Source organism: Orbicella faveolata, unplaced genomic scaffold (genome assembly GCF_042242905.1).
Source record: "Orbicella faveolata isolate gen_17 unplaced genomic scaffold, um_ofav_v1 contig_4, whole genome shotgun sequence".
In the NCBI taxonomy this organism is placed as follows: Eukaryota; Metazoa; Cnidaria; class Anthozoa; order Scleractinia; family Merulinidae; genus Orbicella; species Orbicella faveolata.
In genome coordinates this window covers 7,239,510-7,262,928 of record NW_028301569.1, presented here as the reverse complement: position 1 = coordinate 7,262,928, position 23,419 = coordinate 7,239,510, and the positions used below count along the sequence as shown (strand labels likewise).

At 38.8% G+C, this 23,419-nt stretch overlaps 2 protein-coding genes across 3 annotated transcripts; both read left to right on the top strand.

The window, feature by feature from the left end:
- Positions 1–3,831: 3,831 nt before the first annotated feature.
- On the top strand, positions 3,832–13,274 carry LOC110068367 (uncharacterized). 2 transcript variants are annotated; one of them, XM_020775744.2, is made up of 5 exons: positions 3,832–3,928; positions 5,480–5,665; positions 7,133–7,500; positions 9,155–9,355; positions 10,416–13,274. In XM_020775744.2, the coding sequence occupies exons 2-5, from the start codon at positions 5,503–5,505 to the stop codon at positions 10,752–10,754; spliced, it is 1,071 nt and encodes a 356-aa protein (XP_020631403.1). In that variant the 5' UTR covers positions 3,832–3,928; positions 5,480–5,502; the 3' UTR covers positions 10,755–13,274. The 2 variants fall into 2 exon arrangements, with proteins under 2 accessions (XP_020631403.1, XP_089132216.1); XM_089276090.1 differs by lacking the exon at positions 3,832–3,928 and having other exon boundaries at positions 5,092–5,665.
- An 819-nt stretch (positions 13,275–14,093) lies between these two features.
- LOC149101294 (uncharacterized) lies at positions 14,094–22,316 on the top strand. Its single transcript, XM_089276091.1, has 4 exons — positions 14,094–14,591; positions 17,272–17,639; positions 19,574–19,774; positions 21,569–22,316. The coding sequence occupies exons 1-4, from the start codon at positions 14,429–14,431 to the stop codon at positions 21,905–21,907; spliced, it is 1,071 nt and encodes a 356-aa protein (XP_089132217.1). The 5' UTR covers positions 14,094–14,428; the 3' UTR covers positions 21,908–22,316.
- The last annotated feature ends 1,103 nt before the right edge of the window (positions 22,317–23,419 follow it).

Below are 23,419 nucleotides of genomic sequence, written 5' to 3'. Positions count from 1 at the left end.
AACCCCAATACTTGAAATGGCGCTTGCTTACGGTCTCCGTCCCCGATTATGGCTCCTGTCAGGAGCCATAATCGGGGACGGAGACCGTAAGTCTCGGGATTCGCGCGCACCTATGATATGGGACAATTTTTCTATTTTTAGAACAAATTGCGCCATCCTGACGTCATCTATCCGCGCGGATTCACGCACGTGTCGGGGGCTCTCGCGTGGATGTTGTCACGTTGTGTGATCAAATGGTGAGAGTTGAGAGATTCTTTTGCGTATTTTTCACAGCGATGGCAGGGAATAAGGCAGGGAATACGAACCAGGGCGCTTATATGTAGTTTTATGCTCTGAGCTAACGGAAAAGGTGGGTTTTTCAGGGTCGAAAAAAAGACTTCAATCTCGCGCTGGGAATGAATACTAAGATCTGCTCACGCTAGTTGTAAGCTTACGCGTATGTTTTTGCATTTGTTCTGACTTAAGAATATAGCAAGAAAACTCTACACTCTGGTATCGAGTTAATTTGTGAGTTTCTCAGACAATGGTTCACCATAACCAAAACCTGTTTTGACGGTTTCTTATTGTTTCTGCTTGTTTGGTGAGTGTGCAAAAGTTTTTGAAAGGAAAGTCTGACGCGTACAATTAGCTCATTTGCATAGTGCAGCTCGTGCACTTTCAAGTCTGAGTCGGTGTTTGAATTGTCAACAAATCTTGACAAAGATTTCTTTCGTTATCTTTTGTGCTGAGATGATTCAACAAATTTCACGAACGCAAAAAAGGCTACTAACATCATGTGTGTTTCTTCAACATAAGCATAGTGAAGTTTTACACTGCGAAAATGAAAATAGACAAGGAGTTTTGATAGCTCGATCAACAAACTCGAAATCGTTATTCCAAGTTGACTAAAGAAAGCGTCATCATGACTTTGCTGATTATTTCTGCTTTATTCACATATTTCCAGCTTAGCTTTTAATATTTTCTCAAACATTTATCAATCTTAAACATATTTAAAAACTATAGAGTTATTGTTTGAGTTCGATGTACGCTTTCACACGAAAGAGCGGCGGAAGTACAATTTGTCATGTTTACTGACTGTACTGAAAACACGCATCGGCGGGCGCTCTCATTCATTGACAACAGAGAATTTACTGGATTTTTACACGAATAAAACTGAGCAGTATCTACGGACGTAAAGTTATTGGGCCTTGGATGAAACATCAAGCGTTCTTAAAATTCAAGCGAAACTCCAACTAGCAATTATTTTGTTTCACTTTTCGGTCGCGATAGACTGACAAATTCCTCGCAAGTGTGTGGCAAGAGGAGCTAGGAAACTATGAAGCCCTGAAGCTCTGCTATATCTAAATATATCCAGCTAGTTTTTTGCTGTGTAATGGAAAGCTGTTAATCTTCAACATACGTGAAATTTAAAGTGGAGTAATGTACAGCTCATGTAAAAGAAGCATCCGTCGGAACACAACTTGGTCAGCGATATATATAAGCTTACAGCGGAACATACCTAAATTCGACACTGTCTTACTTCACTCAAACTGGAGCAGCTTACGACGAAAATACTTAAGCAAAATTCCAACAGACGTGAACGCGTTGAGTTGTGGGCCAAAAACATGAAAAATTTCGGGAATTTCGGACGCCATTTCCTCCGCGCGACATCCGCAAAAATCCTCGCAGCATGTACGCGCGTGTGCCGCAGGCGATGGCGCAATTTGTTCTAAAAATAGAATTATTGTCCCATATCATGGGGACAACCCTAATACTACAAATGGCGCTTGCTTACGGTCTCCGTCCCCGATTATGGCTCCTGCTCCTGTCGAAATAGAACTCACAACAGATTTTTTTTCAAACTTTACCGGTTGGCTGCTTATTTCAAGAGAACATAAATTTCCAAACAAAAAAGGGCGGGGTCGCGGTATTCGTTTAGGAGCAGGAAGACCTTCGATAAACCCCATAATTCCTAAAACTATCTACCTTCGTAGACGCTTATATTTGAATCATTCACTTAACGTCTTGTGAGGGCAGACAAATAGGGAGAAAGTTTAGCGGGAAATTCAACAATGGTTGTATTGCTTCAATGTTAATGAGCAATTTGATGTACGTTTTAATTTCATGATAAAGGCAGCCCTATTTAGTCGACAGGGGTTCAATATATTCCAAGCGTGCAGTGTTCTTGAGACCGCATGTTATCTTTTACGAGTACTGGCTATGCTCTCATTTTCAGTGATAATTTTTTTACTCTGCAATAGAAATTGTTCTATATTCACTGTATAGAAAGAAAGTGATCGCTGCATTCAAACTGAGTTAAAAAAATCGTTAGGTACCGGTACTCGTTTTGGAGAAAAGAGCAATGATTTGCCTCTCGCAAACCAAGCCGTTTAGAAAAAGCCACCTTTTTGCATATGATGTGTATGCATGCGTTCGCGAGCGCGCGCAAATGACGTGAAAAACGTGCGCAGCAGGGATGCGCAATGTAATTCTGAGGAATAACCTAAAGTGATGTTGCATTCCACCGGTGAAACAACAGCCTCTCGCTGCAGGCGGTATATTTCATTTTAATATTACGGCCTACTGATGAACTTAGGTCAATAACTGATCAGGAAAATTCTTAAATTGTTTCCAGTATCTTACCCAATGGATAATATGGACCTGTTGTTGTTTCATTAAGAAGATGGCCGCCATGTCCACTCCTCATAGAGGTGGATTCGGAACCATCATGCAATTCGAACCAAGAGAGAACATTTACGTGTGAATTTTCGCGCGCTATTACAGGAGAAAAGTGTCAAACACAATGTGAAGACATGTACAATCGAACCCCCTCTCCTGTAAGCAATTACGGGAGGTGGTCGCTTACGAGAGCTTAGGCCATATTGGGTCAAACTTTAGCCTCCTTAATTACCATATGGGGACTGAACAGACTAACTGCCCATGCACAGTTGTAAATTGAATTTTTAATGTTGCCTAAACGTTAGGGGGAACTGAACATGAAATTTAATTCAGTTTAAAATAAGGATTGGACAGCTTTCTTTAAATTTGACCGCCCCTTTATTTTAAACCTAAGGCGTTGTCTTGCTCCAATTTCCGCTCTACTATCTTTCAGTGGTCGCTTTCGGGAGATTAAAAACAAATGAAAATTTCAAACTTTTAGCACCAAAAGTGGTCGCTGTCGCTTACGAAAGGTGGTCGCTTACAAGAGGTTCCAAATATAGTGATTTGACTTGGAAATTTTTGGTATTATGGAAAACTGGTTTCCGAGGAGAGGTGGTCACAACGGAGGCTCGACTGTATATACATTTTCTCTTGATATATATGTTTCAAACACAATGAAAATATAACTTTTCTTCAGTTAATTTCTATCTCCTTTATTTCGAAGCCATTGCCATATACTAAATATTCACACACGAACTTCAATGACAATGACAGTAAGTCATATTACTCGGTGCATAATTGCCACGAAGGAAAGGTTTCCATGCAAACTTTTCAAGGAAAGAAAACTTAAACATTATTGCGAATTTAAAAACGCACGACCAAAATTTACATCACCTACAGAAAGTATTTTAGAAAATTTTATGTCCAATTTTATGATTTTCTGTTTCGTTATTTTCTTCTCGTCCGTTTAAAAATAATTAGCTGGCATATTTCATGAGATAGAAGGGTATGTGTAATAATTAAGCAATAGAGCAATTTTTCCGTATTCACATATTAACCTCATCTAAACACAAGAGACGGAGAATTCGAGAGAGTTATGCAAACTCCAGACGCAGTGGCATAACTTTCATCTGAACACACCAATTGACCAATTAGCACGCGCGTTATATCTCAAGTAGTATATTTAATAAATGCTTATAGAAATATGGAATATATCATAATTTTCTTTTGTACTGCTGTCCGCTCGCCCGCTACGTTACAGTTCACACTACTGGCAAATAACGAAAAGGTGAGAAAATGTACTCTAGCAAATAATTTCTTCCAAAAGAATTCAAATTTACTGTTGACCACTTCAGTCATAATAATTGTCTTCAAAATGAGCAATGTTGAAACAATCAAAATCACAAACTCATTGTTTCCGTAGAGTATAGCTTGTTCAGATCGATGATTTGAGGGAAATCTATTGAGAACAAGTAAGGTTTTCAGCATGAAAACAGAATTTGTACAGAATTTGTTTAGTTGTCTGTTTGGTTAAGAGTAGTCACAGCGGTGTTGAAGTTTAAGTATGACTGACCGATGATTCCGGTATAATGTTAGTCTACGTGAATCACTCATTAAGTCAAAGTGGCTACAGCAGATGGCCTTGTATATAGAACATCAACAAATAAATAAGACCTTTCCTGCGCCCTGTAATTTATCATTTAATTAAACAGTGAGTAAACGTCTTCTCTGTTTGCCTGTGTTCGCTTACTTTGAATCCCACGACGGATGTTGAAACCGAACGGTGAAAGTTCAACATGGGTTAAGCATTATCGAAACTTACACGCTTTTTATACCAGAAATGAGGAATGACTGTTACAAGATAATTAATTTTGAACATCAAATCAAAAATCGGCCAGCAATATGCAAATAACCGTGGTGAAACCGACAAGAATGGATGTAATACTTGTCGTGTGCACTTTAAATAATACATTTTCATTTTCAATATACATTTAACAGCTTTGTATTTATTTTGATTCATGTCACGCTAATAGCAAACTTTTAAGGAACATCCCCAAGAGGAAGGCATTGTACTGGATCAAATAGAGTCATTTTTCGTTGGGAAGAATATATCTATAAAAAGATGATTATTCTTCTTTTTCTGTATTACATGTTTGGACGTATTTTCTCTTCACTGATGAAGACTGACAAGGCAGCCGGAATTGTTTCCAGAGCCGTAGTTGGTAACAGGCAAACAGAGGCGCTTGTCTCAGCCATTCTTTTCTTCGGTTTTGTAGTTAATAGTCATCACAAACACCGTAAAAACCTAAGAAGAGAGCTAACCATGGACATGGCCTCAGTCATACATTTTTTCATGGAGATTGCCTCAGTCATAATTTATAATTTCAAATAATTTATTTCTGGCTACGGCGCTGGTTTCCATGGTCATGTTTGTGTCAGCAAAACCTTTGCTGGTGTCGTGCACGTGGGTAGTCATTCATATGACAGCCTAAAGAATGGCTTTCGTGTTTCTCTGTGGCGACAAATTAAATTAGATCTATGTTTTCCATTGTCAGAGTTGGCAAATCCTATTCTAACATATCATTTGAAAGCTACAGAAAGGTTTCGACGCGCAAAATTGTCATCTTCCAATTAAATGGTCATAATCTTGTACAAGATCACATGCACAAATTCAAAAGGTCACAGCCACCTCATGCATCATGGTAAATAGTTTAAAAAGGCCTGAGTAGCAGAGCCATCAAAGAACAGCTTAATGACTCTCATTTGAATGGCCACACACAATGGTTAGCTAATAAGAACCCTGATGTAAAACAGCCAACACAACATGATTATTTTTCAGGTTAATGATTCACGACCAGTGAGATGCTTCTAAGACGAAGTTCAACATGCTTTCCTCTGCTGCTCGCTGGACTCTTTGCAAGCTTGTTCGTGGCTTTTTACTTTCTTCAAGTCGAGAATTCCGATCTGAGCTCAATTTTCAAGAATACACCTTTAAAGCAGCCGGCCATCCTCTCCAAACGAAATGGTAAATTTAATTCACATTTATTCTCATATTTAATGGTTTGGGATTGTCTTAAAGCACTGTTGAAACCGTACCCTGGCGCGCTTACTGAATTTCTAAAGCTATTCCATAGATGACAGAACTTCCGAATTGTGACCATTTCGACATACATGCAAACAAATGAAGATACAGATCATTGAAAAGCTTAAGGAAAAGTTGGGCATTCTAGCTAGCTTGAAACCCTGTTTTTCATTCTTATAATCGGATCATGTGTCCCGGATATTCTCATGCAGTAATAAACTTCGAGTAGCCTAATGAAACCTATAAATTTATTTTACTCAAACGGTGGTCTTTATGGTGGCCTAGGACTACCATAACAAAAAACCCATTGTCTTACAAGTTTCTTATAAATTTATGTTTTATTTGCTTTTTCGGTTTATTTTTTGTTTCTTTTAATGTCATTTTATTTTTATTTTTATCACAAAAATGTTTTAATTTAAAATCAAAAGTAAATAAATCAAGAAATTGATTTAAATCAAAAGAAATATCTCAAGAAACAAAATAAAAACAAAATGATTTTGAAAATAAAAGTAATTTCAAACGAAACCAGACTTTGCGGCGAAATAAATTTAAAAACTAATTAAAAAAATAATTTGAAAAAAAAAAGTTATTGTAAACTAAACTAAAAGCAAAATTGCCCATGGCCTATCGTTGCCATAGCAAAAAAAGAAAAAAGAAAAAAAAAACACGCGTTTTCAATGTTATCATTGGAGAGTTCGTCGAAATCTTTGAAAGACACAAATTGATTTCGCCGCAAAGTTTGGTTTCGTTTGAAATTACTTTCATTTTCAGAATCATTTTGTTTTTATTTTGTTTCTTGAGATATTTTCTTTTGATTTAAATCAATTTCTTGATTATTTACTTTTGATTTTAAATTAAAATATTTTTGTGATAAAAATAAAAATAAAATGACATTAAAAGAAACAAAAAATAAACCGAAAAAGCAAATAAAACATAAATTTACAAGAAACTTGTTAAGACAATGGGTTTTTTGTTATGGCAGTCCTAGGCCACCATAGTGGTCTAATACAATTAGATCATTACAGTATTGTAAGTATCGCTATTTCCCAGGTATTGTCACAAACAAAAAGATAAAACAAAAACAAAAGCATTAAGATGTAATATAATTAAAAATCTGAGAATAAAGTCGGGAGTTCTTGGCGAAGTAGATCTTGTATTTAGTACCAGGACTGAAATCGTGACGAGCTTTAGAAATGAAATTAAGGAACCGTGCCTTCCTTTACGAGCCACATCCTATTTCAATTCTGGGGAATCATCAACGAACAACTTCTACTATACGGCAGGAAACATTGGATGTTTAGTTCCTATGCATTTCACGATCACACCGAATGACAATCACAATCACCGGCGTTTGTGAGATGAAAGTCACCAACAATATATATTCACACACATTGCTTCTGTTTCTTTCAGAGGAAACTACTTCCCTCTCTTCTACAGAGAATCTTTTCAAATTGTACGATGGAGTGGAGACATTTGTAATGTTCATTGGTTATCAACGAAGTAGTCACAGCTTAGTGGGCGCCATATTGGATGCACATCCAGAAATTATCATTCCACACGAATACGGTTTGATGTCAAAACTGGGAAGATACCTGTCACCAGAACTTAAACCGAACAATTTGCAGAGATATGCTTTATTTTCTGCCCTTCACAAGCTTTCTACGCAACAAGCTAAATTTGGAATACGTGCTAGCGCCAATTATACTAAAAAGGGTCCAAAAGCTTATACATACCACGTACCTGGCTTATGGCAAGGAGGTTATCAAAATAGAATCAAGGTAACTTAATAATTTAATGAATAACGTTTTCTACCTGAACAAGAAAAGGCAATGAAAGATAAGTAGGGCCGGTATAGCCCACAGTGGGAGGAGCAGTGACCTCGTGATTAGTGGGCTCGTCTCCAGATCAAGCGGTCCGGGCTCGAGCCCTGGCCAGGGACATTGTGTTGTGTTCTTGGGCAAGACACTTTACTCTCGAGCTCACAGTGTCTCTCTCCACCCAGGTGTATAAATGGGTGAAGGGGAAGAATTATTACCAGCCTATTTTTGGTGTAGGAGGACATCTAGGAGGGGGACCACATAAGCGGAATTTTACAATGCTATACACATTATTCCAAAATGGCCGCCATTTAAGTATTCTTTTGTTTACTTGCAAATTAGCCCCTTTTACCTCGCTCTTAAACTCGAAATTCAAAAGAATATTTTCCCTTAAACGAGGCAACAAGGGTTCATTTTCAAGTAAACAAAAGAATACTAAAATGGCGGCCATTTTGGAATAAGGTGCATTCTTTATACATGTACTGATTCCAAAACTGGAGCTATTTTGAAATGTCTTTTCTTTTTTTTTTTCAAAGTTAGAGCTGTCCACTAGTTGCTTAAAATTTCTCAAGACATTGCGTAAAAGCTGCTGCAAAAATCTAAACAGTGTGATGACTTTTTTTAATGGAGTTCTGTCATTTTAGGTAATTCACATTTATGATAACTGGCCTTCAAAAGTTAGATATCAAAGCATTTTTGTGTAGATTTATTGCAACCGGAGTTAATAAATAATAATTGTCTCTACAATAGGCGAACGTGTGCTGCCGCTATTACTATTTTCAATGAACTGTAGAACTTTCTGATTCCTCGTGCCTAACTGTAAGATTTGTGAAAACGTTTCCACAAAGTTCCGGCATGCATCTTGTGGACAGCCCTAAGCCCAATCGAAATGTAGCGCCCCAAGAGTCTATAATCTAAGAGAATACATCCCCGTGCCCTATGATAAGCTTTTTCAATCTATTTTAAGCTTTGTGTCATGCTGTGGAAGTTATTTTTACGCTAGGTGCCATGATCGCGCTGTCATCAAGGTCATCGCGTCGCGTCCATCTAAATCTGAAGTTGAAAATGGAACGGGTTAAGAGACAAACGAATCAGTTTGCTTTTAAGATAGAGAGAGGTCTTTTGGAAAGCATTTTCAAAGCGCTAGGCAGAAAAATTACCTTCTATGTGCTTATCCCAAGTTTATTTCGACTATAAGCCATTTCTCAGCGTGACTGATTCACCTAGGGCGCCATGGCTGCCGAAAAAAATTGCACACCCTCAAAAGTCGTTTCTCGAAAAGTACAAAACGAATTAATATATCTTTGGAAACCTCTTTCAAAACGCCGGTCAGTTAGAATGTTTCCTCCCCTTTTCTTACGAATAACCGGGCACATTTTTTACTTATTTAATTAACAAAACCAAACCTCAAATTTTATTACGTCGTTTAACTTGAACATTCACGTGTCTTTCCTAAAATAACCCACGCGCTAAAATTAGATTGAAAAAATTGTCATTCGAAAAGGCCCGTACGGGGATTGTGTTCTCTTAGATCTTGATCTCTCTTCTTTTGTGTCACAACGCACATTCCACTGTCTCTGGTTGATTATCTTTTAACGACTGTTGTTCTCTCAAGGTAATCGGAGACAAAAAAGGAGGCAAAACATCGAAGACACTAATCGATCCCAACAATATGAGTAAACTAGAAGCAATCCGTCAACTTGTTCAGGTACCAACGAAATTCATACACGTCGTGAGAAACCCCTTTGACAACATTTCCACTATGACGCTACGTAAGGCAAATAAACGCAACGCCGCGAGAGAAGAAGGATTTAAAGTGAGTTGTTTTCTTTTTTTTCTTTCCTTATAACTATTATTAATTAATATTACTAATAAAGCTCAGCGTTTTATAAATTATCTTTATTAGCTAAGTAACAGGTGTGCTGTGATTGATCAATGTTGATAAAGAAACTTTCACATGGTACAAAACCTACCATTCGTTTAGCATCCAGGAATTGCCATAATTTCCTTTCGTCTTCAATTGGTCATCCATCACACAGCGCTTTCTGTCACGTAACACATCTTTGAGAAGCGTTGCGTGACGATCAAATAACGGGTGCGATTTTGCTTTTTTTATTGCTTCCTCCTTAACATATTTTTCTCTTTCACGTTAAGCTGGAATATTCTGTTGAGGAAATTTAATGGGGTCTCTAATTCCTTCTTGAACTTTCCATGGGTATAAGACAATGGCATGATATCGTGGATTTGCCTACCGGGGAGAACAGGTTACATACGGGACTCTTAGTTATGAGTATTTAAAGGTGTTACGTCATGGTTTGTGCATCTTACTAAGTTTAACCTAAATTTTCCAAGTTCGATGTATGCAATCCATGTTAATCTTCTCCTTCCTTAACCATCCTTGCTCCTCTATGGTTTATTAGTATCTATTTGGTGTTTTTCTATCTTGGTAAACTACTATTTTCAGGTTCCTTTCAAATTAAAGTTAATTTTGTATATGGCAAAAGTAACTCGAAATGCCATGGCTGAGCTCCTTTAAATCAGTGTAGGGTTGGGTTCAGGCCTCTTTTTCTTCAGCTTAAGTGCGAAAATGTTTTTCTCACCTTATTCCTTCCCAAGGCAGTTAGTTCGTGGGTGGTATCAACGGGTTCACACGGCCGGTTTACCCTGAACTTTGCTGTAATTTAGTTGCGTTGTTAGCAAATAAACTACGACAAAATCTTGATTTCATTTTTATAGGTTGTTTTCAGCAAACAGAGTTCGGCCTTGGCAATGAGTTTTATGAGTTTGAGTAAGTGAGCGAGAGGCGTAAATGACTATTAAATCAACCATTTTAAAAGTATAAAGCATGTATTGGTTCCCCGTTTTATCTCTGACAGGCAGAAGCCAATAGTGCCCTGGAAAGGAGCATTACACAATATTTTGACTTAGCTGCTGCAAATCAACGCGTCAGGGAACGGTATGGAGATGCGGTTCTCGATATCCCGGCACACGAAACAGTGCTAAGACCCCGAGAAACGCTACAAAGATTGTGTGACCATTTGGGTGTCACGTGTTCTGAGGATTACTATGAAAAATGTAGTAAAATCATGTACGGAAGGCCTTCAGTCACGAGGGACAAAGTAGTGTGGAGTGACGAGCAAATAAAGCGAGTCACGGAGATGATGAAAAGCTATCCTTTTTTTAAGGACTTTTCGTTTGATAAATACCCTTCTTGAAAATGCGTCGAGGGCAACTCAGCTTAACATGCAGATGTGCTTATTTATTTATAGCGTATTGTTCTTTTTCAGTTTAAATTTTTACTTGCAAAACAGATAATTACTTACATTACTTTCAGAATGGATTGCTCACATCACGATCACTTCTTATATTACTTCAGTTTACACTTTAACTAACTCACTCAATCTCTTACACACAGACTCACACACGCACACACACACACACACACACACACACACACACACACACACACACACACACAAAACAGAACTACAGAAGTGTAATTTTGGGGTTTCCTTTAAATTTATTTAAATGTATCATGAAACAGAAGATGTCTCTTCAAATATTAGGCCGGTTAGAACTAGCTAGGGTTTAATTTGTCGCAAGAGAATATTCTAAATTTCAATTTTGTAATCCGGCGATAATGTATACTTGCCAAAGGGAAAATTGATGCTGAATACATAATCGAAACTGCTACTAGATAATAAAATTATATCAGTTCAGGAGCCCATCACTAGGAGCGTGCAACTCCCATACTAAGCCTATGTCACGGCATTTTTACAGACCGGTCTATTGTTAGGCTTCTCTTCCCGCGCAAATATGTCAGTTCCGGTCTACATGAGCGCGCATCAGTAAGGAAAAATGGCTGTTTGTCTTTGTAATCTTCCGGTGAGATGATGACGTCAGTTAAAATTGAAGTCCGTGCTTGTGATTGGTCACTGAGGCTCCGGTGGGGATCTGAATTCGCGGTAACTTCAAACTAAAAATAGATCAGTCTGTGAAAACCCCGTGACAGGAATATGGGGACTCCTAGTGATTGGCTTCTGATCAGATAGATTCCAGCACCCCTATCTACTACAAATCATCAAAACATCGTAGGTTGAAGCTACGCTTGATAATAAAATACACGTGGGACTATTTCTGAATTCCCTTTTGCCTTTGTTTTAAAACAAGTCCTTGCGCGAAATATATCATATGAAAATGAGATTGATTTGTCCGAAATTGAACCTGTAGCAGACACACATTTTCATATGACTCTCAATGTGTATCATTCTCAACATGTATCACTCTCAGACTGCTCTCTACCAGAGAGAACGGCTGGAGTTTATACTGGAAAAGGAACACTAAAATGACTTTTCAACAGATAAAGGAGAGAAGGTGCGATTTCATCGAGGAATTCTGGAGGTGATCAGCTTTCTGAATATAATGAAGACTCCTGCGACAGCGAATAGGACGATGTAGTGGTGGAGGAAAGCAGTACCGACTCTTGGTCATGCGCAAAACAAGAAACTCGGTTTTCGTTTTGCTGCGCGCAGAACAAGAAGCGGACGGATGATAAAGACTATAAAATGTTTAAGCAAGCAACTGGACCGATTTATTTCCCGTGAAACGTGATCTTGACCTCCCCCCATTTATAATTACCACCCGCAACCCTAGTACATGTTTACCTTGAAGTAAAGGTTCCCATGCAACTATTGATGGAAAGAAAACTTAGACTGATTACGAGTTTAAATACGTACGACTGAAAAATTTATTTATATCATGCACAATAAGGGATTTAAACAATTTTATAACCAATTGATAATTTTTCCTTTTCGCGATCTCTTTTTGTTTCTTGATTTGTTATCGTTCCTCTTCGTCCTTTTGAAAATGGTTAGCTAGAATATGTTATGATATCATGAATGTAAATATGCAATAAAAAAAACTGTTTAGAGAAAAATAGAATATTTAATTTCTATAACGGCTGTCGGCTCGCTCGCTTTGTGACAATTTTAGTGGCAAATATGAAAAAAGTGAGGAAATGACGTATTCTAGCAAATAATTCCCAAAAAAACGACTATGTATTTTCAGTGCAACCACTCTGACAAGATCACGCAAACAAATGTTTCGCTAAATGACCAATGTTAAAACTAGACGCCCTAAGAGCGTTTACTAGGGCTTCGTACCGCAATATCAAATCGTACTTTACGAGTAAGCTTATTGAAGACAGTAAAGTAAAAGAATCAGGATATTCTAACACAACTGACACAAGAGTTACGCTTAGATATTTACTGTTCAAGTTGCTTCCGTAAATCGGCCGAATTAACAGCCTTAAATGGGCCGAATTAACAACCTTAAATCGGCCGAGGTAACAACCTTAAATTGGCCGAGTTAAAAACCTAAATCGGCCGAATTAACATCTTTAAATCGGCTGAATTAAAAACCTTAAATCGGCCGAATCAAAAACTTTAATTCGGCCGATTTAAGACTGTTAATTTGGCCGATTTAAGGTTGTCAATTCGGCCGATTTAAGGCTGTTAATTCGGCCGATTTAAAGTTGTTAATTCGGCCAATTTAAGTCTGTTAATTCGGCCGATTTAAGGCTGTTAATTCGGCCGATTTAAAGTTGTTAATTCGGCCAATTTAAGTCTGTTAATTCGGCCGACTTAAGGCTTTTAATTCGGCCGATTTAAGGTTGTGACATTGGCCGTTTACAGATGTTAATTCGGGCGATTTAAGAATAAAGTTACATAGCGCTATTCTGGAGTCATGAGTTACATATAGTTATTTTTATATAAGGTCATCTGCCCACGTGCATTGATCTGTCACGCTCTATGGTAATAATAATAATAATAATAATAATAATAATAATATGCTTAGATGCTTATGGTTGTGCTTTGGGCGTCTTCACTACAATTATGCTTATGCTTATGCTTGTACTTATGTCGTAGTGAAAAGATGGCTTAATCATAGTACAGTAATTAGACCACTTCTCTGCGTTGTTTACCTGCATTGGTTGCCTGCGTTATTACATTTTTAAACTCACGTTTGTTTTCACTTCAAACCCCCGAAACCTCACAACGTGTATTGAAACCAAACACCAAACATTCAACAATGGCTAAATATTACTGACCAATTAAGGGATATTGGAAATTGTCCTCAAACAAATTTCGATACCAAAACTGAAATATATAAATGAATACAAGAGGAAAATCGACTTTAATGGATATGATTACCATGTTCTTTTTCCCTACAAGGGAAATGGGCCATTAATATGGATCTAATACTTCTCGTTAATACATTAAATACTATAATTACATTTTCATTTTAAAAATACATAAAATGTCTTTCTATTATTTGCTTTGAAGCATGATTACTGGTAGAAAATTAAAATTTTCGAAGAACTTCCGTTGAGAGGAGAGCAAAAGTCATATATACCAATTGAATATGAATCATTTTCCGTTGGGAAGAATTTAAAATAAAATTATTGTTCTTTTGGACGTATTTTCCCTTCATTTTCACTAACCGATGAAGAACTGCAAGGCAGAATCAACTAAACTGGCTAAGTTTATTGCGGCAAAACATTTGCGGGCGTCTTGGGTGATCGTGACATAAAGAATAGTGTCAATTGTTTTTTTTTTTATGATCACAAATTAGGTATTCAAATAGAGCCACAGTTGGCGTGGCAACTTCAGTTTTGAATTTTAAACATAAAAAATCCTATTGTGGAATTAAATTGTCATTGGTCACAGTAACACAAACTCAAAAGGTCACAGCCATGTCGTGCATTGGAGTGAATAAGTATAGCTATCAAAGACGGAACTGCTTAATGACACTCATTTGGAAGACAAAATAATAGTCAACCCAGCGCCAATTATTATAATTTTCAGTTTATTCAGTCACGGCGTTTGAGATGCTTGTAAGGACTCTAAGACGAACATGGTTTCCTCTGTTCCTCACTGGACTCTTTGCAAGTTCGTTCTTGGCTCTTTACTTTTTGAAAGTCGAGAAGGGTCGAGGCTACATCTTCGAGAATACGTCTTGTAAACAGCCGGCCATCCTCTACAAGGAAAATGGTAAAATGAATTCACATTTTTTAATTCACTTAGCTGTTTATATTATAAAAAGAGAGATCGCCTGAAAGCGGTTGAAAACTTACCGCAGCGCGCTGATGACTAGCAGAATATTTGGTGAGTAGAACCTAAGGGCGATATAACTAATATCTAAGAAATAGGAAATATTTTCCTGTGTTTCTATCGAGCTACAGTATAACTCAGTCTACCAGCGTTCTATCACGAATGCCGTTTACTCATTGGCCACGCTACTCAATATCTATTCCGTTGTACTGATAGTGAGTATAGACTTGTACTGAGCCGCTTGTTTGCGCTTTCAAAGCTTCTGTAAAGAGGATTTAGAAAAGGTTTGAACGAGTAGTAGATTTATACTAAAACAACTAGATTATACGCTCTCGATTTTTATGCGTGATCTGCGTGATAGCTGACTCGGGCTGCGCCCTCATGAATTACCGCGCCATAGAAATCTCGAACTTTACTTATCATCTCTTATTAAATAGAAACACGAGTGGAACTTTGAGAAACGATAAATTTTGCGGGATCTATCGCCGAAGAGTTGTTTGCATATGATTGCAACGATCGCTGAAATCGTAACCAGCCTCTACAGGGGGTTCTGTAATTATTCATAACGTTTCATAGGATATTCATTTGACAGGGTGCGTCGTACTTTGTACTTATTCCACGTAGGCTTTTTTCAAGGGGAGCGAGCTAAGTTTTCCCTTCTTACAGTGAGTTAAAGTCAACTAGAAATCCCGGTTATAAGCAGAATTCTTGATGAAGAACAGCTTACTTTGAAACGGAATACCTGAAGAAAGTCGTTTCCACGACTGGGCATATTTACTTAACTAACGGCATAATGAGTGCTATGCCTGTAAACATGCATGAGCATTACAGTCAACTCTCTCTTAATGGACACCTTTGTAAGACGGACACCTGGTGCTGGTCCCGGCCGTTTCTCAGTCATTTTACTATAACCAAACTCTCTTTAAGACGGACACCTCCATAAGACGGACAACGGACACTTTGAAATCGTCAACAGACACTTGTAAGCTGCTGAATGTGACCGCAAATTACGATTTAGGGGAGCAAAACTCTACCAAGTACGTTTACGTGACTCTTTTTAACGCCAGATGTTTAGTCGACAGCTCTTACCTTATCTTATCTTGTACATACAGTACAAGTTAAAATTAAATCAGTCACTGTTCCATTCAAAAAATAACTTGGAGGTGACAACCGAATTGTATTGTAATACAATATGAATATGTTCCCGTTTGCAGAATGTACTCTTCACTGTTTGGACTCTAGTTAACCCTTTAACTATTGATTGTAATACGACAAGAGATTCAATTTTATAAATATGTTTTTGTTCCAGTTTGTAGGTTTCGTTCAAGTAAATAACTTAAAACAAACTTTAAACAGACGCGTATTCACTGTGCACAGGTTCAGCATTATTATCTTAAATTTCCTGGGGTCATGTTACGTCGACTCTCTACAAGCCGGACACCTCTCTAAGGCGGACAGCTGAGGCAGGTCCCGATGGTGTCCGTCTTAGAGCGAGTTGACTGTAAAACGTTTTTCGATTTATTACAAACAACGTTCGAATAAACTAATTAATACTACTAATGTTGGGGCGGATGCAGGATTTTAGAGGAAGGGGTTCGAGAGACCGACCACCGAAGGGGGTCCCCTATAGGGTGTTCCGGGGGTATCCTCGAGTTCCCCCGGAAAATTTTTAAAACTGAGGTCCTCGGCAATGGGACTTCTGGCATTCTGAGGCAAGTCAGTGTGTCATAATGTCTCTAAGGCGTTAGCTGGCTTAATTTAGGGGGCTCAACCGAAACCCCTAGTGAACATTCCCCTAGATCCGTCCAGCTACTTTTGAAACCAAGTCCTATCCTTTAGAAATAGGCCCTTTGCACGATCCGGTCACATGGTACACAATCAGACATGCTGGTGCGCAAGTTGCGCAGTGGGACTTCCAAAACAAAGGCAGGTCCAGGTGGACTGGTACGAGTGGCATTGTTTTGGAAGTCCCACTGTGCAACTTGCGCGCCAGTATGTGTGATTTTGTACCATGTGACCGGACCGTGCAAAGGGCCTATTCTCAGCGATGTAGATTTTTTAGTCTGTACCAGGAGTTTCAGAATGAAAAGAAGTTGTAACTTTAATTCTTTAAGAGCCACATCGGAATAAGCACATGAACATATATTTTGAATTGGAGGACTTGTCATTGAAATTTTACCGCAGGAAACATTTTATGTAATATATGAAACACCAGAGACACTGTTTCATCGGGACATCCAAACACCCAAAACAGAGTTGAAAAAACGACGCGCAACGGAGTATTTTTGAAGAAATTCGAGGTGTTTCGATAGCCGATGAAACGCTGTCTCGAGTGTTTCATATATCTTCTCAATCGAAACAAAAACTAAGGAGTGCATAAGCGGAGAAGTAAAATCGTCAAAAGCTACGCTAATTAAGACCGGGTAACCAAACCTCCTTCGTGGTTGAGATTTTCTTTGTTTTAACTTGATGAATTATTAATGAGTTTGAGAAGTTGAATTCCTATGCGTAGTTTCACAAACCTGAAACCGAATGACAATTCGCCATAAACCTAAAGGGTTTGTGAGATGGAAATGTGGCCATCAATTCACTGAACAAAGATTGCTTCTGTTTCTTTCAGAAGAAACACATTTCCTTTCTTCACCAGAGAATCTATTCAAATTATACGATGGAGTGGAGACATTTGTAATGTTCATTGGATATCAACGAAGCAGTCACAGTTTAGTGGGCGCCATATTGGATGCCCACCCTGAAATTATCATTCCACACGAGTTTGGTCTGATGACAAGAATTAAAGGATACCAGTCAGTTAAACCAGACAACTTGCAGAGATATGCTTTGTTTCATGACCTTCACCATCTTTCTATGGAACAAGCTATGTTTGGAATACGTGCCAGCGCCAATTATACTAACCCTACTGGAGAGTTAACTAAGTATACATACCATGTGCCTGGTTTATGGCAAGGAGGTTATCAGAGGCGAATCAAGGTAATTTCATAATTTAATGAATAACGTTTTGTGCCCCTACAATAAAAGGCAATGAAAGATAAATATACAAGTTCAGGTGTAGTGTAAATCAACTAGCATTCTATCACGGATGCTGTTCTCTTATCGACTACGCTAATCAACAAAGGTAACAGCGGGAAACGGTTAGGAAGGCCGCTTAACATCAAAGAAGCAAACAAACAGGCTGAGATTTATGTTGGAGGGCCCTTGACCCTGCACATCTTTTGTTTTTTTTCTCGTTGACTATGCATGAATTACATAATCGCAATGCTTCTATTAGTTAGTTGTATCAGCGCACGTAACCACCTTTGGTGTTTTGCCACCGGCACAATGGACTTAGCTAGTGCTACTCTTACTAGTTTCAAATCTCTTCTTTATGACTACTACTCTGACTCGTGCTTTCAGAATGAACTACAATCCGGACAATCCTCGAACGTTTAAAGCCATCTGTTTGAATTGCAACTCCACAAGAATTCTAGACGTACCAATAATGTGCTGCATGTAATGTGGTTTTTCTTCCTTTCTTTTGACATATATCTTATTACTGGACCCGCAGTAATTGGCCACTTAGCTGTTGCGATGTCCCTACCAAACCTCTACATATTGACTGTAATGTTTTTTTATTATCATTATTATTTATTTCTGTTTTGTTTTGTTTTGTTTTGTTTTGTTTTTGTATCATAAAGGCAAAGCTAATAAAATAAAATAAAATAAAGGTTTTGTGCAGGGTCAACCCTCAAAATAGCAAACAAAATCATACAACAAAGAACTTTGCCAAGTTTCCCAACCATTTTCCTCAATTAACTAAGTATGCACGGTCTATATTGATAGACAGTGAGTAGCCTAGCAGTGTGCATTCGTAATTAACAAAATGACTGCCGCTCTTTGCGTTTTCAAATTCTCTGAGAAGAGAGTTAATTTTATATAAAGTTTTGAACAACTGGTAGATTTATACTTAAACAATTAAATCATTCGATCTTGATTTCTACTTTATAGAGAAGCTCATAATCTAATTGCTAAACAGAAGCCTGCAAACCTTTATTTGGGTGAGAGGAGATTACTACCAGGCTGAGCTTATTGTCTGGTCTGTGCTGACGTTGTTGCCAATTTCAAAGAATCTGAAAGTTTTTCCAGTCCTTCCACTAAGTTGCTCGAACATGAATTTGTGGGAGGAGCTTATGCCTTTGGAAACTGAAAACGAAGTTTCTAATGAATGTAAATATTGTGATTTGTGAAAATACAGTTAATGTAGTATTGTAAAGCCATAAAGGTTTAAAAACATGTCCTTAAATCGGAGCTCATCAAATACTTCTTTTGCTCGCTAATCCCGCTCTCACACCCTCCCTAACTTTCCCGGATGAGCGCTTGTCAGTACAACCGCTGTTCCAACACACCGTAGTTAGTAAGACCAATTAAAGGCAAAAAAAAAAAAAAAAGACGCTCTAATTTCAAACAACAGGCCGTATTCGCATTCTCGGCATTGGACTGGAACTAGCATGCAATGGAGGCTCATGTAGGGGAATAACACTAAAAAGAGATTAGTATCATTTGCATTTGAAAAGACTCCCCGCATTAGCCTCAGTTGCAAGCTTGTTCCAGTCCCACACTGAGAATACAAATGATGCTCTATAGGCCAATTCCGATATATTAAAATTCTAATTTGGCTCCGAGGCTTAGGGGAATAAAGCAAAGGAAATTAATTGTTCATCCCTCATCCTCGATGCGATTTCTGTTGTTTATTCCCCTAAGCCTCGGAGCCAAGTTAGAATTTTAATATATCGGAATTGGCCTATTGGCCAAGCACCTGGTGGACAGTCAAGGCTCCTTTGAATGTAACGCTCTCATGACCTTTGTGTTTAACTCGCCTTCCACTGTTTATGATTAATTATATTTTTACGACTTGATTTCCTTATAAGGTGATGGGAGACAAAAAAGGAGGCGTCACGTCAGAGATACTTATCGACCCAAGCAATTTGAATAAACTAGAGGCGATCAATCAAATTGTTCAAGTACCAATGAAATTCATTCACGTTCATAGGAACCCCTTTGACAACATAGCAACCATGATGCTTAAAAAAACATCGTCACGTAACGCTGCGAGAGACGCAGGAGTAATAGTGAGTTTTTGTTTATGTGTTCCCTATTAGTAGAATGATTATTTCCTTCGTCTAGTTTTTTAAAGACTTGTTTTTCCGTAATTATTATTAATACTATTAGCTTAAAAGGTGTGCTGTGATTGGCCAATGGAGACTAGGAAATAGTTACATGGTGCAAAATCTGCCTCGCTGGTTAGCAAGCTACCCACAAAGAAATGCCCAGCTTGACCCATTCGTCCAGGACTTCCCTTCATTTCCGCTTAATTTCCCACAGTTTTTAGCTCGTCACGCAACTTTTTTTGTCACGCAATGCGTCTTTGAGACAAGTTGAGTGACGATCAAACTGTACTACTGGTTCGATTTTCAGTTCGGTTGATGTCTTCCCCGATATATTTTCCTGCTTCACGTTAACCCTGAATATTTTGGGGGGAAATTTTTCCTTCCTTCCTTACCATTTCATGAAAAGGTAGGATATCAGGCTAATGTCATGATAATTATTGAAGGAGGAAGGAGGAACTCCCCTTGTGGTCAGGGTGATTGTATTTAGTGGTTTACCACCCAGGATGGTAAAATCTACAACGACCACTGTATAATAAGTTAGTTTGACACCATTTAAGACAATATGTAAAGTCTTTATTCTGGCCTAGTGGGCTAGCATGAAAGTAGGAGTATTTCTACTCGAGTATTTCCCCACCCCCTTCCGGATTAGATTCTAGATCTAGGTTCATCACAGGGCTCCATCGTCCCTTCCCAGCTTTAAACTCGTCTATACCCATTTATACACCTGGGTGGAAATAGGCACTGGGGGAGTAATAAAGTGTTTTGCCCAAGAACACTCAGTGATCCCTGCCGGGGCGCGAACCAAACGCTCTATAGATAGCTACGCCCACGTTAAGCCTAGGAACTATTTGACCTACGTGATTCTCATTTTTAATTCGTGATTGCGATAACAACTTACGAGATCAGATTATAAGGCCATTTTGCCGGAGCAAAATACGAAAAAACGGCGTTTCCAACTGGGATGGACGTGAAAGCCATTCACACTCACACTGAACGAAATTCCAGTTCCTTACTTTTTATGAATTTGCTAAGTAACAGCATAACGGCGTACATCACATTATTACCTGCTTAACTCTCGTTAAAAATTAATGATCGTAAGATGATAGTCGTGGCAATATAACTGTATGCTTTTAATGCCATTTAATTTCGTTTCTAGCCATTTTGGCAGTCGAGGTCCGGGTTTTCACAAAACGCTGAGGGGGACAATCTACAAGAGCTGAATTTTTCGGCCATGTTGAGCACTGTACACATAACCTGCCTCCCTTTGTCGGACTTCCAGCTGAATTGCGCATGCGTAGCTGACAAACACGTCGATGAGACATTGGAGTTTAACTTCCGCTCATTTCCATTGTCTTTAAAACCAATCAAAATCGAGCCTGTAACGGAACCGTCGGGACTTGCTCATTTCGTCAAGCTTGCGCAGCCAATAACCAATCAGATTTGCCAGATTTGACGCGGGAAGTCCGATGATCGGATATTTCTAATGTTACAATGAGCCAGTGGTAGCATTTCTCAAGGGCGTAACCGGGGGGGACGGTCTTGGGGTGCCCGTGATCTCCCCCCCTTTTGTAAGCATTTTTTAACCAAACAACCTACAACAGGTGACGGAAACGCCATGACAATCTGGTGAGTACCCTGTACCCCGCACTTTAATTTGACACAGTGTGATGCCCCACCCCCTCTGAAAAATCCAGGCTACTTAAGCCATTTTAAAACTATAAAGCATTTATTGGATCTCCGTATCCTCTATAACAGGTAAACAGCAAGCTTCACCTGCAAAAAAGCATCGCAAATTATTTTGAGTTAGCTGCCTCAAACCAACGCGTCAGGGAACGGTACGGAGATGCAGTTCTTGATATTCCAGGACACGAAACAGTGCTAAGACCCAAGGAAACGCTACAAAGATTGTGTGACCATTTGGGTGTCACGTGCTCTGAGGAGTACTTTGAAAAATGCAGTAAAATCATGTATGGAAAGCCTTCCGTCACGAGGGACAAAGTAGTGTGGAGTGACGAGCAAATAAAGCGAATCACAGAGATGATGAAAAGCTATCCTTTTCTGAAAGACTATTCGTTTGATAAATACCCTTCTTGAGCATGCGTCATGGACTTAGCTTTCAAATGGGCTCGTTCATTCCTGACAGTGTGTTGTTCTCATATCAATGTATCAATGTTTTATCCGAATATTCCAGTTTTCATTTTTTTTTTAATCTAGCACTAATGAACCCTTGCAATTTGCAATGGGAAAATTAATGACATCATCGCTATTTAACAGAAACTGCTATCTGATAATATACTCATTCATTCGTTTGAACTGCCCGCGCCAGATCTCGCGAAGTTACGATCATTTGACATAATAAGAACAGATAAGCCGACAAAACAGACAATATCTCTGTACGAAAACATGGATGTCAGCTTTGCGCAGTCATTTTTCCACGAATTTACGCTCGGTGCTTCATCTGACATAAGTTATAATTAAATTTGTTTAATCTTAAGAAAAAAAAGCGGTTCTGTCTTGTAGAAACAAAGGATACCTTATGTTGTCTTAAACCAAGAGAAAATGCTTAAACTCAGTACGATGTTATAGAAATAAAGCCCTGGTCAAACGGACTCGCAAGTAGTCGCAAGTAGCCACAAGTTGAACTTGCGTAGAGACTTGCGTTGGGTGGCCAAACGGACTCGCAAGTTTCCTCGCAAGTACACGCAGGTCGCAAAAAAACCCATTTCAAGGCAGACGTATCCTGTATTTCATTGGCTAATAATAGGTTAATGGACGTCACTCAACTTGCGTTGACTTGGGCTGGGTGGCCAAACGGTGAAAAACTTGCGTCGACTTGCGTGAAAATTTGATCTCGACCAAAGTGAGCGCAAGTCATCGCAAGTACGTCAACGCAAGTGCACGCAAGGCCTGGCCAAACGGAGTCGCAAGTAGACGCAAGTTCTCAACTTGCGTCTACTTGCGACTCCGTTTGGTCAGCGTTTAAGGGAGGAGAGTTTGACTCTGAAAGATCGCAGTTATAGCACACTTTTGACATTCTTCTACCGGCCAAATCACAAACAAATCTCAAACAAAATTTAAAAGATTTGCTCAACCCCGATCGACCAAAAGATCGCAACAGTTCAACGCAACATATCACAACATTGTTGGACGCAACATATTGCTCGCGTTTGGCCACCCTGTTGCGACGTGTTGCGACATGTTGGCGGTTGCTGGCTCAAATTTGACCATTTTGAAACTTGAGCCAACGACAACCAACATGTCACTGGCAGAGTGGCCAAACGGCCGCAACATGTTGCGCCCAACAATTTGTTGCGTTGAAATGTTGCAATCGTTTGGCCGGGGCTTTAGAGATCTCGTGCTAACGTTGTAATGACTCGGCCCAGTTACTCATGCGATTTTTCAAATGCACGTTTCCCGAAAAACTGACGGCGATTATACGATGACAATCGGTTGCAATCGGATACTGTTCGTAATCCCCGGCGAAAATTCCGGTTGAAGATATTGTTATAAGAAGGCTACTGCAAACGGTACAGGTGAAAGTTTCAAAAATCCGCATAAAAATTTCTTTACTTTATTGTGTTCCAACCGTTGTTGACCTGGAGCTGG